Source organism: Bufo gargarizans, chromosome 2, assembly GCF_014858855.1.
Source record: "Bufo gargarizans isolate SCDJY-AF-19 chromosome 2, ASM1485885v1, whole genome shotgun sequence".
Taxonomy (NCBI): domain Eukaryota; kingdom Metazoa; phylum Chordata; class Amphibia; order Anura; family Bufonidae; genus Bufo; species Bufo gargarizans.
Window position 1 is genome coordinate 390,933,036 of NC_058081.1, and position 20,213 is coordinate 390,953,248.

Genomic DNA, 20,213 nt, shown 5'->3' on the forward strand with positions numbered 1-20,213 from the left:
TGTGAGAAGTGGAATAAAGAAGAATTTAGGATATTTGTGGATGCGGTAAACATCTTTCTTATTGGACTTATACATCAGGAACTGTGATTCTCTGGATAGGTGGACTTTGTTTCCCACAGCAATAAGACTACTATTTGGAGAGTATTTATATTAAACTATCGGACATCAGTGCCCATAGCTTAATAATGGCAAATCACTGACTTGTTCACATTGCTGGTATACAGTACAGACCAAAAGTTTGGACACACCTTCTCATTCAAAGAGTTTTCTTTATTTTCATGACTCTGAAAATTGTAGATTCACACTGAAGGCATCAAAACTATGAATTAACACACGTGGAATGATATACATAACAAAAAAGTGTGAACCAACTGAAAATATGTCATATTCTAGGTTCTTCAAAGTAGCCACCTTTTGCTTTGATTACTGCTTCGCACACGCTTGGCATTCTCTTGATGAGCTTCAAGAGGTAGTCACCTGAAATGGTCTTCCAACTGTCTTGAAGGAGTTCCCAGAGATGCTTAGCATTTGTTGGCCCATTTGCCTTCATTCTGCGGTCCAGCTCACCCCAAACCATCTCGATTGGGTTCAGGTCCGGTGACTGTGGAGGCGGCCAGGTCATCTGGCGCAGCACCCCATCACTCTTCTTCATGGTCAAATAGCCCTTACACAGCCTGGAGGTGTGTTTGGGGTCATTGTCCTGTTGAAAAATAAATGATGGTCCAACTAAACGCAAACCGGATGGAATAGCATGCCGCTGCAGGATGCTGTGGTAGCCATGCTGGCTCAGTATGCCTTCAATCTTGAATAAATCCCCAACAGTGTCACCAGCAAAGCACCCCCACACCATCACACCTCCTCCTCCATGCTTCACGGTGGGAACCAGGCATGTAGAGTCCATCCGTTCACCTTTTCTGCGTCGCTCAAAGACATGGTGGTTGGAACCAAAGATCTCAAATTTGGACTCATCAGACCAAAGCACAGCTTTCCACTGGTCTAATGTCCATTCCTTGTGTTCTTTAGCCCAAACAAGTCTCTTCTGCTTGTTGCCTGTCCTTAGCAGTGGTTTCCTAGCAGATATTCTACCATGAAGGCCTGATTCACACAGTCTCCTCTTAACAGTTGTTCTAGAGATGTGTCTGCTGCTAGAACTCTGTGTGGCATTGACCTGATCTCTAATCTGAGCTGCTGTTAACCTGCGATTTCTGAGGCTGGCGACTCGGATGAACTTATCCTCCGCAGCAGAGGTGACTCTTGGTCTTCCTTTCCTGGGGCGGTCCGCATGTGAGCCAGTTTCTTTGTAGCGCTTGATGGTTTTTGTGACTGCACTTGGGGACACTTTCAAAGTTTTCCCAATTTTTCGGACTGACTGACCTTCATTTCTTAAAGTAACGATGGCCACTCGTTTTTCTTTACTTAGCTGCTTTTTTCTTGCCATAATACAAATTCTAACAGTCTCTATTCAGTAGGACTATCAGCTGTGTATCCACCTGACTTCTCCACAACGCAACTGATGGTCCCAACCCCATTTATAAGGCAAGAAATCGCACTTATTAAACCTGACAGGGCACACCTGTGAAGTGAAAACCATGTCAGGTGACTACCTCTTGAAGCTCATCAAGAGAATGCCAAGAGTGTGGAAAGCAGTAATCAAAGCAAAAGGTGGCTACTTTGAAGAAACTAGAATATGACATATTTTCAGTTGTTTCATACTTTTTGGATAAGTATATAATTCCACATGTGTTAATTCATAGTTTTGATGCCTTCAGTGTGAATCTACAATTTTCATAGTAATGAAATTAAAGAAAACTCTTTCAATGAGAAGGCGTGTCCAAACTTTTGGTCTGTACTGTACATCAGAGGTACACGTTGGGTGCATACCTCGATGTATACCTCCATTAAATGCTAGTTTAATATGAATAATTCATGTTTACACGTAGATCTTTTGACCTGCGTGCCTGCGCTGCACTCAGAAATGACTGTTCCATCAGTAGCCTTCATCACAAAAGTGAATGGAGGCCCCTACTAGACAGAATCTTCCATTAGTGGTCATGTTCTCAGCACGGCCCCAGCATACAGGTCAGCGGACCTGCCTGTAACCATGAATTATTCATATTAAACTATCATACATCAGTGCGCATAGTTTAATAATGCTTATTACTAGTTGTATGCATGAGCTGTTACCATCACATATTAACGGGCCAATCTCTTTTGAAAGCTGAGATTTGATTAGTTGCTATGAATGACAATGTTTTTCTTTTATACAGTTTTGAAAAATCTGCCTCAAATGTGAAAGAATCCTTATGCTGATTGTTATGGCTTTTCCCATTGACTTGATAACTGCATGTAAGAACTGTGCTTGGTTCTCTGTATAGGATTTTTCCAAAGCTGTTTAGCTCTTAAAACTGTGGTTCCTGAAGGAAGCTCATAAGTTCAGTCTTACAGGTGCCCTAATATAAGGATTCCTTTCCAGAGTCTCCCTTTAACGTCAGATACCTATACACTGCAGCGTAATGAGAATATGTTTTAGATTATTAAAATCACTGCATTATTTCAGTCACAGCATATTTAGTGAGGAGGAATCATTTATCAGGATATTAGCACAGAGAAATGCTAAGACACTGAATGACCTTCATGAGAACATAAGCGATCTGACAAGATAATGAAACCCTGACTCATTTCCGACTCATGCAATTTGTGTGACATGTGGCTGGCTACATTTCCCCTTATGTAATATGCTTGCATGCCATAATGACTTTCCTTAAGTATCTGACAAAGAAAGGGAAATTATAAGAACTATAATAATAAAGTATAGAGAATTTCTCGTTGTGTTATTATTGAGTGAAAAAACACAGTGTACTAAAGGGAAATATTATTTTAATATATCAATTTCACACTTGTGATATCTCGCATTTTAAAGTATCAGATCCAGTTATAATTCGTGGTTCCTAACTGTTTCACAGCAGACCATGAATTGGTCTACTGAAAGGAACTACTGTACCTAAATGATACTATCTATCCAAACAGTGACTATATCAAAGCATACAGTCTGAACAATACGCCAATAAGGTTAACGAGGTATTCAGACACTTATAGCATGAAACAGATATGCTATTACTGTCTGATAGATCTCAACGTTGAGAAATGATGGGTCCCTTTAGCCCCATTTGACATGGGAAGAGCCACAGACATACGCAGATATATTTCCTGTTTGTTTCCTCCACAACACAGACATTGACAAATTGAACGGGAGCCATTTACAACTTTTCCTGCTAATTTGCCATAAATGTCTGATGTGGGAAGGTTGCTTTATCCTTATGTTTAGCCTTTCAATGGAAAAGCATGGTTTCCCTATACTATTCCTAGGACTTATCCCACTGAGGAAAGTATAGGTTTACTTGTAGTCAATAAATAGGCGTCTAAAAGGTGATGTCTCACAAAGACTACCCCTTCTCTAAGTCCTGGCCAGTAGGCACACATTACATTTCACGTGTATTGCATAGTCACACCAGGATCAGATTGAGAAATCCCCATTTATGACAAGGCTTGTAGTACTGAGAAAATCATATTTTTCTCTCAGTGGGAGGGTGGACCCACATACATTTTTCCTATGGCACCTCGCGTAAATTTTTCCTATCTGGCTGCAGTATGACACATTAAGTAATAGTTGGGAATCTGAATTCCATGGAATCCAGTAAACATTATATCAAATGTTCCAGCTTGTAAAAGGATTATTTCCCATTATAAAATTAGGTAAGGAAATATAAGTCCATTACTTACCTTACGCAGAACAATGTACTGGTTACCTAGTCCATACTTCTTTAAAGCAGACTGCAAAGCTTCATGTATAGTCTTTGTTGGCTTTGACACAATGCGCAAACTTTTATTCACTGGTTCAATCTGTAAACTGAAAATATTCCACAGATCAATTGTCAGAAGCAGTTTAGTGAGTCTTCTTGACTGCCAAATGATTAGTTATACATGTTATACATCACCCTATTAGGAAGGTCATGTTATCAGGTGGCTCGCCAGTCCAACAAGTCACATGGGAAACCTCAACATAGATATTGGATGTCACCATGCTCTTAAATTTTAGAATGGGCAGACACCTGCTTGTTTTTCAGCATTCCTGAAGATGTATTGCTCCTGTTCTATCTCTCTGTGCATTTGCTCTGATGATCTGCTTGTTTCTATCTATAGTATGTGTCCACTGAATGCATGAAGCATTACCTCTGTAGGGTATGACCTGGACTATTGACTTCAGTCCTGATATTGTCAACACTGTTGCTGATAACAATTTTACTGTTGGCCAGTTATATTACTGGCCCCAAAAATTATGCATTCACCGTACATAAAAGATTAAGTGATTATGTGGCCGGAGGTATATTAGACGGTCAATGGATATCAATTTTACTGCAGGCCAGTGGACTACAGGCCCTCAAAATTATTCATTCACTGTACAGAAAAGAACAATTGATAATGTTGCTGGAAGTACATTATGCGGTCACCGTATAACAATTTTACTGTTGTCCAGTTAGATTACAGGCCCCAAAAACTATGCATTCACCGTACATAAATTATCAAGTGATTATGTGGCCGGAGGTATATTAGATGGTCAATGAATATCAATTTTACAGTGGCCAGTGGACTACAGGCCCCCAAAATTATTTATTCACCGGACAAAAAAGCACAATTAATAATGTGTCTGGAGGTAAATTAGGCGGTCACCGTAGAACAAGTTTACTGTTGGCCAGTTAGATTACAGGCCCCAAAAATTAGGCATTCACCGTACATAAATGATCAAGTGATTATGTGGTTGAAGGAATATTGGTCAATGGATATAAATTTTACAGCAGGCCAGTGGATTACGGCCCCCAAAAATTATGCATTCTCCGATCAAGTGATTATGTGGCTGGAGGTATATTTGACGACCATTCAATATCAATTTTACTGCAGGCCAGTGTAGTACAGGCCCCAAACATTAGGCATTCACCAGACAGAAAATAACAATTATGTGGCTGGAGGTATATTAGACGGTCATTAGATATCATTTTTACTGCAGCCAGTACAAATAGATGTCAAATACATATGTGTAAAAGACCTAAAAATATAAAATTGGATTAAAAACATGGCTAACGAAATCCCCCCTCTTGAAAAAAAAACTAATGATAATAGTTGAAATTCAATAACACATGGTCGTCACAGGTGTTGAATTCCTCCAAGGTCCCAAACATTAGGCATTCACCGGACAGAAAAGGCCTTTTATGCCGCTGTATTTACCTAAGACAGGGACCATTATTTGTTCTGGGTGGTGGTGGATATTTGTGAGCTGTCATAAGGAAATTCAATTAAACGTGGTCGTCACAGGTGTGGAATTCCTCCGAGATCCATGCCTCATTCATTTTTAGAAATGTGAGGTAGTCCACACTTTCGTGAGCTAGGCAACTGCGCATATCGTTCACTATTCCCCCTGCTGCGCTGAACGTCCTTTCGGACAGGACACTCAATGAGGGGCAAGCCAAGAGTTCCATGGCAAAATCTGCCAGCTCTGGCCACAGGTCAATCTTGCACACCCAGCAGTCCAGGGGTTCCTCGCTTCTCAGAGCGTCCATATTGGCCGTTAACCCGATGTAGTCGAACACCTGTCAGTCTAGGCGTTCCCTGGGGATGGATCCGGAGGGCGGCTGTTGATGGGTTATTTGCAAGAATGATCTCATATCTGAAGTGACCAACACATTTTCAAACCACCCACTTATTGTATGCGCTGTAGGATTGGTACCCTCCCCTGTTTCTCTGTGGGTGGAAATTCGTCTGCCAGCGCCTGCAACAGTAGAATGCAGCATCTCTCACAGCAAGGCCTAGAAATGCTGCATTGTGACAGCCCTCTGTGATGCTGGTAACATGTCCGCTATTTTGTGTTTGTATCGGGGGTCTAAGTACATTGCCACCCAGTACTCAGGGCCAGACTGGCCTACCGGGATACCGGGAAATTTCCCGGTAGGCCGCCGGCCCTGGGGCCGCTTTAAAATGTGGCTGAACTTTTTCGGCGGCCAGCAGGCCGAATCTGAAAGCTCTGATGTAGTGGTGGCCGGTGGGAGGAGCTGAGCAGGCCGGCGGCCGGCCTCCGTGGGAGCGGCACTGCTCCCTCCGACCACCTGGTGTCACTGTGAGCAGCAGCCTGTGATCCTCCTGGGCCTGGCTGGCTGTCCTGTGTGTGGCCACCCATCTCTTCCTGCAAGTGGCCTCACCTCCAGATTCAATACGCCGGGCCCAGGCCGCAGACCGGAAGCAGAGCCCGACCCCTGTGTATGCCGCCGTCATGACCGATGCAAACAGCCCTGAGAGGACTTGAGGAGCCGCAAATACTGGGGGTAAGAAGGGGCCAGGCTGTGCCCACATGTGATTGTGCAGGCTGTCAGGGTTATGTAGTGTATATTATTTACATACAGTCTTATAAATTATAAGACTGTATGTACACTAATATACACTACATAACCCTGACAGCCTGCACAGTCACATGTGGGCACATCCCTGGGATCCAATATATATCACAGAGAGCTATACTGTTCAGCTGTACTGATCACTGTCCCCTCCTGTACAGAGAGCAGCAAGGGACTCTCCAGGAGTGACATCGGCTGGGTAGATCAGCTTCTAGGATCTGGGCTCCATGGGCACTCTGTGACCCTCACATGCTTCTTTATACATCACAGCAAGGAGATTGGGGCAGTTGACAGCAGGGCTCTGGCTGGAGGTAGCACTTTGTGAAAGGTTGTCACACAGGTTGTCAGGGGCTGGGAGTGGAGAACATCTTGGTGTGTAACCTGGTGTCACTGTGCTGTACAAAGGACCTGCTGGGCATGGTGCCTCCACAGAGGGCAGGGAATCAATTTGACTGAGGAGGGCTTGTACTTTGGAGAAGAATATGTGGCTTCATGTGACAGAGCAGAGGAATCGCACAGAAGAGTGTGTAAATGAGGATACGTCGTGTCTCCAGGAGATCTGCCCCTGACATCTCCAAGTAACAGACCCTGCTGGACCCCCCTGGCACCCTGCACACATTATAAATGCACAGTATAGCTTTCCCTGATGTATTGGATGTCAGGGCCATGCCCACATGTGGCGAGTGGCGGTGCATTATACACAGCAGCACGGTGTCCGGTACTCACACAAAGACGTGGTATACGAATGACCAGCCCTGGGGTCTCTCCAGCACGTTGCACAGGTAGTTATGCAGCCTCCGGTACTTCACGTTCCTCCGGCAGCTCTGGCTGCTGTTGTACGACAGCGGCTTCCCCAATAAGCTCATGCGAGCTCCCTGCTTCCCTCGGTGGCTCTCCTGCAAGCCCCCTCCCGGTCCCACACCGCTGCCCCTGTCAGTGTCACTGGTGCCCAGGAGAAGCAGTCCGTCCCCTCTACTGGAGTTCAACAGCACCCTGTTGCCCCGACCTGACTCCACATCTTTCATGCCGTAGTAACGGTCCCTGCCCCTGCCTTTACCTCCAGAGCTGCTTTTTATCCAGAGCCTCCCACATCACCTCCACTATGGTTGCGGACATGGCATCACCGGCGTGGGCACAGAGGGCTCCGGGTGCATGCACAGAGCAGACCTGGGGACAGGGTGGCAGCGCTTCCTGGCTTCAGACTGTCAGATCTGATCACAAGTTGGCACCAGCCATACATACAGGAAGGCTCTGTGTGCAGGGTGCCAGGGGGGTCCAGCAGTGTCTGTCACTTGGAGATGTCAGGGGCAGAGCTCCTGGAGACACGACGTATCCTCATCCACACACTCTTCTGTGCGATTCCTCTGCTCTGTCACATGAAGCCACATATTCTTCTCCAAAGTACAAGCTCTCCTCAGTCAATCTGATTATCTGCCCTCTGTGGAGGCACCATGCCCAGCAGATCCTTTGTACAGCACAGTGACACCAGGTTACACACCAAGATGTTCTCCACTCCCAGCCCCTGACAACCTGTGTGACAACCTTTCACAAAGTGCTACCTCCAGCCAGAGCCCTGCTGTCAACTGCCCCAATCTCCTTGCTGTGATGTATAAAGAAGCATGTCAGGGTCACAGAGTGCCCATGGAGCCCAGATCCTAGAAGCTGATCTACCCAGCTGATGTCATTCCTTGAGAGTCCCTTGCTGCTCTCTGTACAGGAGGGGACAGTGATCACACAGCTCTCTGCATCCAGCAGGCGGCTCAGCCTCCACACAGGCAGCTCCCAGCAGTCTACTGTGCCTTCATACATAGAAGCCTGGAGGTCACTTCCAGGCAGCTGAAACTCCATGCATGATGGTCAGAGTGGCTGTGAGAAGCTTGAAGCCCACCACCTCCAGGCAGCTGCACTTCAACAACTTTTCCAAGAGAATCCAGCAACTCTGTGACAGCAGGAAGGGGTTGCCAGTCACTCACTTGTCCCTGTGCAGCCTGCAGCTCCAGTCCTTCTCCTGGTGCTGCTGCTGACATACATTCAAGGGGGACAGAAGGGGAAGGGGGTGAGGAAGAGGAGGACAGAGGGGGAAGGCCAAGTACTTACAGGAGGACTATATCTGAGTATAAATTAAAGGGGTGGTTCGGGTTTAGAGCTGAACCCGGACATACCTCCATTTTCACCCAGGCAGGCCCTCTGACTTGAGCATCGGAGCAGTTCATGCTCCGATGCTCTCCTTTGCCCTGCGCTAAATCACACAGGGCAAAGGCATTTTTTGAAGATCTGGTGACGTGCCAAGGCTCTCCATGGGGCTGCCAGGAACCCCGGTGATGTCACCGGCACTGATGGCTGGGATTTAGCGCTGCCCTAGCCAGTAAAACGGTAATATGAACAATGGGGTTCTACAAAAGAGCTATTGTGGGGCAAAGTTCATATTCGTGTTTACACACGTGTTTTAAAATGAATGCTTTCCCATTTTATAAACAAGTAAATAATGACGCAACGTTGTGGGGCTGGTATGCAACTTTTTCCAGGGCTGGTTTTTATCCCCAGTCCGGCCCTGCCAGTACTGGTCCTTTATGCTTTTTATACGGGGGTCCCTCTTCAAACACTGGAGCATGAAGGCCCCCATTTGCAATTGGAAGCGGTGGAATGGCCTGGCTCCTGCTCATCGCCCAGGAGAATGTCGTCTTTGGTCTCCGCCCCCCATCCACGGACAACAAAGTTATGTAGCAGTCAACCATTGGGCAAGAGGATTATCCGGCATCATCAGTTTTTTACACTCGAACATTTGGGCCACAGAAGCCTGCCTTGTGACAGATGAACGTGACGACGGCACGGTGGAAGGTGGAGGACAAATGGGAGGAGAAAGGAGAAGGAGAAGAGGCAGGACATGGAGCACCAGGAGTGTGGCCTTGTGGGTTCTGACGGCGTTGCTCCCACTGGGCACGGTGATGGGAGGCCAGGTGCCTTCTTAAGGCGGTCGTTCTTAGATGAGTGTTAGGCTTACCGCGACTTATGCGTTGACAGCACAGGCTCCAAATGGCAACACTTTTATCAGCAGCTGATAAGTTAAAAAAAATCCCACACATCTTCACCAACTTCCCACTTAGGCTCCGGCCTGGTGCACCTGCCCGACCCTAACACCCCTGCGGAATGGCCTGCCTCTTCCTCTGCCTGTCATTTTCAAAATGACCCTGTAGAAGAGCAGTATTTGTGGAAGCAGGTATATAGAACCCCTTAATCAGTTTTTGTGGGGGGCAACTGGTATATCACAGTTGCAATTAGTTGTTCCAATGGCGTTTGTCCCTCTATATAACTGCGGTATCTCAGCATAACTGCACACAAATGCTGCACACTACAAATGCACTATATAGAAATGATACTATAGGTATATCATACCCCTGCCTCAATCTGATTTTTTTTTAGGGCAACTGGTATATCACACCAGTTGCAATTAGTTGTTCCAATATTGTTTGTCCCTCTGTATACAGTGCTCCAGAAAATAAAATAAAAAAAATGAGCCAAATTAAATTTTTTAGTCGCCAAATTTAAAATGCATATCATTAAAAAAAGGACTTGACGGAGAAGATGGGACGCAGGTCACAGTAGTGAGCCAGCACTACATATAGGAGAATACAGCACAACATACAGTATGTGCACTTAGATCCCTGGGCTCTGCTCTATGTAGCCTGCTACTTAGTTCATATTCTTTGGACCCATGAAAGGTCATCTTTAATTACATTAATTGGTGGCGCGGCGTGCCCCCCCCAGTATAAGTATCATTGGTGGTGCAGTGCGCCCGCCCCCCCCCCCCCTTTATTAGTATCATTGGTGGCGCAGTGGCCACAGGCCCCCACCCTCATTGTTATATGGTGGCCACAGTGTCCCCTACCCTCCATTGGTGGCAGAGGCAGATTACACTGCTGGGGCTCCGATAGTCTCGCATGGCAGCCAGGTCACTACTGAAGCCCTGGCTGCCATGGTAATCTCCCTGCTGCTGTGTGTACTATGCACAGGGCAGCAGGGAGAGTGTGAAGTCCTAGTCACCCTAATATAGTTCTATTGGGGTGAATAGGACAAGGGATGAAAAGATTCAGGTTATAGCCCTTAAGACGGGGAATGGTTATTAAATAAAAAGTTTAAAAAAGTAAAAAAAAAAAACAAAATACTAAAAGTTTAAATTGCCCCCTTTCCCAATTTTACATATAAATTTTACAAACAATAAAAAATAAACCTATTACATATCACCACATCCGAAAAAGTGTGAGCTATTAAAATATTAAAAAATATTTCCTCTCTGGTGAAGGTCGTACCAGGAAAAAAAAATCAAAACCACGCAATTCGCCATTTTTAGTTACCTTGTCCTCCAAAAGAGGTACAGTACTATTATTCCTGGGCGCCACTCCGTTTGCCCGCTGTGGCCTCCGGTATTTTCAACATTCAGAGCAAGGTGGAGGAGAAGCCAGTGTCTCCCCTTCTTATCCCTGATAGCAGCGCTGTCCAATCATAGCGCAGAGCTCAGAGCCAGGGAGAATAAAAACCTCCCTGGCTCTGAGCTGCGATTGGACAGCGCTGCTATCAGGGAGAAGGAGAGACACTGGCGTCTCCTCCACCTTGTTCTGAATGTTGAAAATACCGGGGGCCACAGTGGACGAACGGAGAGGCGCTCAGGAATAATAGTAAGTGCACTTAGATCTCTGGGCGCCGCTCTATGTAGCCTGCTACTTAGTTCATATTTTTTTGAACCATGAAAGGTCCTCTTTAATTCATTTATACAAGTGTCAGCAGCGGTATCACAGACCCGGCCTCAATAACAGGGCATGTGATCCGAGGCAATTAACCCCTCAGATGTGGCACCTGAGGGGTTAATGCCCTGTTATTGAGGCCGGGCCTGTGATACTGCTGCCTATACTTGTATTAATATGTTTTACATTCATTGGTGGTGCAGTGGACACAGCTCCTCCCCTCCTCCTCCCTGCTATCTCCCCATTGGTGGCAGTGGCGGCCACGTCACAGTGGGGAGGGACTCTCTCCTTCTCCACTGTGCTAGTGAAGAGAACGTGGCACGTGCCATGTTCTTTAACTGATACTAGGCTGCGCAGCGGTCCAGTATCCAAGACTACAAAGTCTTGTCACCATCTGCAAATTTTAAGGCACATTGGCAACCGTTTTGGTCGCCATCTGGAGCCTTGGTATACCTGCGGTATCTCAGCAGAGCCACACACAAATGCTGCACAATAAAAATGCACTATATAGAAACTATATTATAGGTATATCACACCCCTGCCTCAATCAGATTTTTTTGGGGGCAGCTGGTATATCACTCCAGTTGCAATTACTTATTACAATAGCGTTTGTCCCTCTATCTAGTTGCGGTATCGCAGCAGAACCGCACACAACTGCTGCACAATACAAATGCACTATAATCTACTTTCTATGTTAGAAAGTACATTATATTACACCACTCAGTATGTCACACCTATCGATAGCACACCAATACCAGTCCGTAAAAGGACTTTTGTGGCCCTATTAGCTAGTGATTTGTGTCCCTAACAGCCTGTCCCTGCTCCACACAGCAACCTCTCCCTACACTGACAAAACACTGAATGTAAAATGGCAGCCAGATCAGGTTTATTTATAGGGTAGGGGGTATGTCCATGTGCTGAAATGTCTCAATTGGCTGACCGCCGGGCGAACAGCAAGGCCATCTCTATTGATGACTAAATATTTAATGTTGGTGTCAAAAGATGAATATAAAGGTTATGGTACATTATAGTCCACAGTGTTTCATTTCTTCATATTATTCAAATTATACCATACATGCTTCAGTCTTCGTCAAGAGATCAGATGCAAAAAACTACCTAGGGCTGAAGGACATTAACATCTTGTGTACTCCGATATTCTACATTAACACTCTTCTTCAGGTAGTAGATTGCACTAAATTTGCATGCAATAATCTGTAGAAATGTGAACAATTATCTCCAACCATTGAAAGTCTTTTCTATTGGGCAGAAGATAGAAATTACCTGTTAAAAACATATTATTATCACCACTATTCCTTACTGTGTAAATGTCAAATCTTGTTTTGTGATGATAAAAATTATATTTTCTGTACATTTATTATTATATTTGCCTGATCGGGAATGATGTGGTTGTGTGTAAAATAAATTGCTGCGTCTATTGGGAAAATAGGAATATTTTTGCCACAGCTTTCAGAGTATCATAAAGATTTCTGTTGCTTTTGTGAAGACGATTTGTAAATTATTTTATTATCCAAAGCAGTGCAAGAAATGGAAACCCAACTCACTTGAAACTGATCCTGTTCTCCAGCTTGATTTCCTGGTCGCTAAGAATGATGCACTCCTGATCAAGGGCCAGCGCCTTCTGCAAGTACAGTCAACATATTACTCAGTAAACAACATAATATAGAAAAGACCACCCCTTTATCTACACAAGATTTTCTGGGACAAATTTTCAGTTCCATTATATCCTATGTGGAGAATTCATCAGGAAAACAAAGTGGGGGGACAGAGCAGCCACACTTGAATGGAAGGGGTTTGGTACAGTGAGTATTTTTAGTTGAAACCCAATTCATATACTGTATCTCCATGTGTTTTTCCTAGCATGAGGCTTACTCAGTGATTGACAGTGTTCCCTCCATAAGTGTGCACACAGAGATACTGTAACTGTTAGTCACCGAGTAGAACCGCCCACAGAACTCTTAAAGGGAACCTGTCATCAACTTTATGCTGACCATACTCAGGGCAGTATACTGTAGTGACAGAAATGCTGATTTTGAAAAGAGTCAAATCTACCTGAGAAGAGTCATGGTTATTCATAATCTCCTGCCCACCTGCTGATGATTGACAGGCTTCTACCTAGTTTTCTCCCTATCTCTCTAGGAGAGAACTGCCAATCATCAGCACATGGACGGGGAGAGCAGGACTCTTCTCTGGTAGATTTGACTTTTTTCAAGGCCTGGGCTGCAATGATTATGATGCTGATGAGTGACACACCGCTGAAATCAACATTTCTGTCACTATTTTATGCTGCTCTAAGTGAGGTCAGCATAAAGTTAATGACAGGTTCACTTTAAAGAGCATCTGTCAACATGATCAACCCTATTAAACCAGGCATATAGCCTAGTAGGATTGCCCACACTGACAAAACGATACCCAGATAATGTATTTTCTCGTTTCCCATTCCCAAGTTTTTATTGATATGTAAATGAGCTTACTGGGGCACCCAGCCCTCAGAACACCCAGCTCTACAACTTTGTTCACTTCCCCTGGATTGACAGGTATAGACATCTCATTTAGTCCTGTCTTCTTGAGCCTGCGCCGCGCCTTCCAGACACGGCACTTGCACACTGGATCTGCTGCAGCTGTCCAAGCAGTGCAGATTCTAGCTGTTCAAAGGCCGAGCCCTGTCTTCTCACATATGCATTATGTCTCCCTGTTCTCTGCGCTTGCTCAGTTGGAATCTGCTCTGCTTGGAGAGCAGCGGTTGATTCAATATGCAATTCCTGAGACCAGGAGGAACGGTGCAGGTGCAAGAAAACAGAGGTAGATGAGATGTCTATACTTGTCAAGGGGGGGGGGGGGGGGACTAAAGCTGTAGGGATGTTACTAACTGGTTCCTGAGGGCTCTGGCTGACCTCATGCTGCTCCAGTAAGCTCAATTATATATCAATAAAATTGTGATTTGCTCAGGAATGGGAAACCAAAAATACATAATCAGCGTATTGTTTTGTTAGAGTGATCAACCCTACCAGACTAAATGCCTTGTTTAGTAGGGTAGATCATGCTGACAGATGCTTTTTAACCACAAAGAAGGATTTAAATGAAGGAATTACAACAATGTGATAAGTACCCTTTAAGTCCTTCAAAATTGTGCCATTTTCACAATCTACATTCAAAATCAAATTTAGATTCAAAGTAACTTTGAAGTTAGAAAAGCTCCTTTACAAATGTGTTTTATGTTATTTTATAAAGGATTGTAAACTTTTGACCATCTGTGGAGAATTATGTAGGCAAGTAAGAAAAGATATGTGGAAAAAGTGTAAAGGACCCTTTACACGGGCCGATTCTCAGCCAGATGATTGCTAACAAGCAATCATAGGAAAGCTCATCAACAATTATCTGGCAGTGTAAGGGTGCCGTCGATTCCCTGATGAATGAGCAAAATTCTCGTTCATTGGATAATCACATCATTCATGCGGTTACAAAAATTGTCGTTTGCTGGCAGCAGATGGTGCTGTGTAAACATGCTCTGCTGCTGGCAAGCAATGAGTCAATATAGCATGATGAATGATGGCATTAGTGATTGCTCCTCCCTAATGTAATAGCAGCGGTTTCCTCCACCAGCGGGCAGGCACTTGTCAGGAAGGAAAACTTATTTCCCGACAATCTCCTTCAAAATTGGCCCATATAAAGGGGACTTTAATGAACATTTAAAATTAAATTACCAAACTTTATGCAATAATTCATTCTTCTCAATATTTAAACAAACATGCAACACGCTCAATGTAAAGTGGCTTCCCTGCTTTTATATCCAGCACAAATAATATATATATTATATAATATATAATAGCTATATTATAGGATGAGAAAATCGGAGGGTTAATTGTCCTCCACCTGGCCCCTCATTAGACAGTGTGCAATGTATGCTATTAGTAAGCTCTATGAAGTCCAGCACCAGGCCTACTGTGAAGAGGACATTGATACAGAATACTTTCCAATGTACTGTCACTCAATTCCGGGTAGCCAACAAACCTACTGATCGACAAATGATATGTACATATATTAGATTGTAATCTCTGTCATGTGCAGTGTGTTTTACGAGTGATACTAATTATGTGAAATTTGGGGCTAGAAAGTTTCATTAATGACATGAACGATAATTTTTCTTTCTCACACCATACAAAGATCAAACTCGCCATCTAGTGGTTAATCAATCTATTGCAGAATGACTCTACAGCCACAATGCCTAAAACATACTAGACACTACAGGTGGAAATTTATCTGGTTAAATTTATTAGAATTTTATAGATTTAAACACAACATATATTAATATTCTATGTTTTATATGAAGACTTTTTTATACTGAGAATGTATTTTTTATTTTAAAATAACAGTTACAAATATCAAGTCCTTAGGTCGTCCTCTTCAATCTTAATTCTAAAAATGCTGGGTAACAACCAATATGCAACTTCTTGACAAGGCCATCTTTAACCCTTTCATGACCAAGGGTCATTGATGCCCCAGTGTCCAGGTCAAAATTTACAAATCTGACATGTGTCACTTTATGTGGTAATAGCTTTGGAACACTTTTACTTATCCAAGCCATTCTGAGATTGTTTTCTCGTGACACATTGTACTTCATGATAGTCATATATTTGAGTCAATATATTTCATCATTATTTATTAAAAAAATCCCAAATTTACCAAAAATTTGGAAAAATTCAAAATTTTCCAAATCTATATTTCTCTGCTTCTAAAACAGAAAGTCATACCTAATAAAATATTTATTACTTAACATTCCCCATATGTCTACTTTATGTTGGCATCATTTTGGAAATGTCATTTATTTTTTTTAGGACGTTAGAAGGCTTAGAAGTTTAGAAGCAATTTCCAAAACCCACTTTTTAAGGACCAGTTCAGGTCTGAAGTAACTTTGTGGGGCTTACATAGTGGAAACCCCCATAAATGACCCCATTGTAGAAACTACACCCCTCAAGTTACTCAAAACTAATTTTACAAACTTTGTTAACCCTTTAGGTGTTCCACAAGAATTAAAGGAAAATGGAGATTACATTTCTAAATTTCACTTTTTGGGCAGATTTTCCATTTTATAATATTTTTTTTTTAACACATTGAGGGTTTACAGCCAAACAAAACTCAATATTTATTACCCTGATTCCGCGGTTTACATAAACACCCCACATGTGGTCGTAAACTGCTGTACGGGCACACGGCAGAACGCAGAAGGAAAGGAATGCCATACATTTTTTGGAAGGCAGATTGTGCTGGATTGGTTTTCTGAACGCCATATGTTTTTTATTTTTCTGCTGATCGTCTTGTGCAGCGGCACGTTTTTTGCAAAAAGTGTTGAGGTTTTTATTGGTACCATTTTTGGGTACATAGAATTTTTTGATCATTCATTATTACACTTTATGGGGCAAGGTGACCCAAAAATTGGCTGTTTTGGAACAGTTTTCATTTATTTATTTTTACAGCGTTCATCTGAGGAGTTAGGTCATGTGATAGTTTTATAGAGAAGATCGTTACGGACGTGGCAATACCTAATATGTATACTTTTTCTTATTTATTTAAGTTTTACACAATAATAGCATTTCTGAAACCCAAAAAATTATGTTTTAGTGTCTCTATAGTCTGAGAGCCATAGCTTTTTTATTTTTTGGGTGATTGTCTTAAATAGGGTATAATTTTTTGCGGGATGAGGTGAGGGTTTGATTGGCACTATTTTGGGGGTCATATGCCTTTTTGATCGCTTGCTGTTGCACTTTTTGTGATGTAAGGTGACAAAAATGGCATTTTTTACACCGTTTTTATTTTATTTATTTTATGGTATTTATCGGACGGGGTCTATCATGATATCTTTATAGAGACGGTCGTTACGGACGCGGTGATACCTAATATGTATAGTTTTTTTATTTTTCATTTTTTATAGGAAAAGGCAATTGATTTTTTTAATTTTACATTTTTATTTCTTTATTTTTACTTTTATTTATTTTTTCACATTTTTTTTTATCAAGTCCCTCTTGGATCTTGAAGATCCAGTGGGGCTGCACCATACTTTGCAATGCTCTTGCATTGCAAAGTGTAATACAATCAGATGCCCTGTAGGTGGCAACAGCGGACGCTTTTGCAAAACGTCCGGTTGCCAGGGCAACCATCGGGGCTGCCATCGCAGCGCAGCAGCCCCGATGGTGGAGAAAGGTAGCAGCCCCGCGGCATCTATGGGGTTACAGCAGAGTGTCAGCGTAGACCTGACACTCTGATGATGGCGGCGGCTCAGGAAAGGAGCCGCCACCATCAAACACAGCAGGGGGGCAGACCGAACGGGGGGCAGCGCTGGAAGGGGGGGAGGAGGGAGGGAGTCACGGCCAGCAGGAGGAATGGAGGGGGCGGACTCAAGGAGGGGCACTGTCTGTGGACACAAGATGGGGCACAGATGGAGGGGGCACAGATGGAGGGGGCACAGATGGGGGGGCTGCACAGATCGGGGGGCCTGTACAGATCGGAGGGGGGGGAGAACAGATCAGGGGGGGGGCTGCACGGATCGGGGGGGGGGAAGAGGACACTGTGATTTCAGGCTATGATCACAGACTAACCAATCGGATCGATTGCCGGCAAGGGGCCACTCTGATTGGTGCCTTGCCAGCATTACTGCACTGTATGCTGTCCGTGACAGAGCTGCCAGAACGTTTATATACGTGGTAGCTGCACGGGTATGTGCAGCTATCACGTATATATACGGATTGCGGTCGGGAAGGGGTTAATATTGAATATAAAAATTTACTTGGGGCCCCCTGGATCCCGCCTTCCCACACCCTAGCATGCAATCACACCCTCCACCACAACACACACACAAAAAAATCCACACACCTGGTAGAGTACAGTGAATGAGTGTAAATACTTCCAGCTATGAAGACTCCAGCGGCTCAGGATCAGTGCTCTGGGCAGCTGGGCTCAGGCTGGAAGCGGGCACCCCTGTGCAGGAAGGAGACCGGGGCTCAGCCTAGGGTTACAGTGCACCCCAGCACCCCACAGTATGCAGTATAGCACCCTATAGTATACAGCACCCCACAGTATGCAGTAAAGCACCCTATAGTATACAGCACCCCACAGTATGCAGTATAGCACCCTATAGTATACAGCACCCCACAGTATGCAGCATAGCATCCTATAGTATACAGCATCCCACAGTATGCAGTATAGCACCCTATAGTGTACAGCACCCCACACTATACAGTATACAGCACCCCACAGTATTTAGTAGAGCAGTATAGCACCCCACAGTATACAGCACCCCATACTATACAGTATACAGCACCTCACAGTATACAGCAGAGCAGTATATCACCCCAAAATATACAGCACCCCACAATATAGAGCACCTCACAGTATACAGCACTTTACAGTATACAGTATACAGCACCCCAAACTATACAGTATACAGCACCTCTCAGTATACAGTAGAGCAGTATAGCACCCCACAATATACAGCACCCCACAGTATACAGCACCTCACAGTATACAGCACCCCAAACTATACAGAATACAGCACCTCACAGTAAACAGTATAGCACCCCACAGTATACAGCAACCCAGGTATACAGTAAAGCAGTATAGCACCCCACAGTATACAGCAAGCCAACGGTATACAGCACCTCACAGTATACAGCCCCCCACAATATACAGCCCCCATAGTATACAGCACCCCACAGTATACAGTAGAGCAGTATAGCACCCCACAGTATACAGCACCCCACAGTATACAGTAGAGCACACCACAATATACAGCACCCCACAGTATACAGTAGAGCAGTATAGCACCCCACAGTATACAGCACCCCACAGTATACAGTAGCTTACAGTATATTAGTATAACAGGCCCTGTCCCCTTTTCCTGATGTAATCTTCACCAAAAAAAGCTCCAAAGTTAAAGGGAACCTGTCATCAACTTTATGCTGCCCATACTAACGGCAGAATAAAGTAGAGACAGGGGAGTTGATTTTAGCGGTCTGTCATTTAAATGTTCAAAGTAAGTGGTTGCCGAGAACCAACATCACAATCATTGCAGACTGGGCCTGGAAAACAGTCACGGCCACCTGAGAAGAGTCATGGTTATTCATGAATTCCTGCTCTCTCTGCCCACCTGCTGATGATTGACAGGCTTCTACCTAGTTTTCTCCCTTTCTCTCTAGGAGAGAATGGCCAATCATCAGCGGGTGGGCAAGGAGAGCAGGAGATTATGAATAACCATGACTCTTCTCAGATTTGACTCTTTTCAAGGCCTGTGCTGCAATGATTATGATGCTGGTTCTCAGCAACCCCTTACTTTTAGCTCATGAGTGACACACCGCTCAAATCAGCATTTCAGTCACTCAGTGAGGTCAGCAAATAGTTAATGACAGGTTCCCTTTAAGGCAAACTTCTCCTGCAGCAACACTCCTGGTAGAAAGGACCTTTGATTACCTCATAGCCATGTGACCAGTAATATTGCTAGGTTACTGGTTACATGGTGATGATGTCATCTAAGGTCCTTTCTCCTAAGAGAATCACAGCTCTTACAGTTCGCTGCCTGGAGTGCTGGCAGGCAGGCATGGCAGCACCCACCTGTGTAGCTGACAGCCTGACACCCGGGGCAGTGGCCAGCAGGGCTCAAGAGGGAGCTGCCTTGGGCCCCCTAGGAGCAACTGGGCCCGGGGCAGCTGCCCCTTTTGCCCCTTGTTAAAGATGGCCCTGTTTCTTGAGTAGTAAAACTGACTAGCTATGCACTTAGATATCCCACACATTCCTTCTCCATACTGTAGCATTACTAAGGAGATTTGTGTTTCAGAACCCTAAAGAACCCTAAAGAAAGATAGCTTTGAAATCTATGATAATCTATGATATTTTACAATGTAACTGAAGATTGCAATTCAATTTGTCACCCACAACCCCCCTATCAAACACATAGCTGTGGTTCACCTGATTAATGTACCGTTCTTCATTCGTTGATCCGAGGCTCTGTTCCCGAGTTATCTTTTTT

General features: G+C 44.2%; 1 protein-coding gene across 3 annotated transcripts in view; it reads right to left on the reverse strand.

Moving 5' to 3' along the window:
* Positions 1-20,213, reverse strand: part of RGS14 (regulator of G protein signaling 14) — a 200,798-nt gene that overhangs the window by 66,854 nt on the left and 113,731 nt on the right. For all 3 annotated transcript variants that reach the window (XM_044280805.1, XM_044280804.1, XM_044280803.1), the window contains 2 exons: positions 12,742-12,818; positions 3,781-3,907 (listed from right to left, as the gene is read on the reverse strand). In XM_044280805.1, the coding sequence (XP_044136740.1) occupies positions 3,781-3,907; positions 12,742-12,818 (204 nt within the window). The remainder of the gene's footprint in view (positions 1-3,780; positions 3,908-12,741; positions 12,819-20,213) is intronic.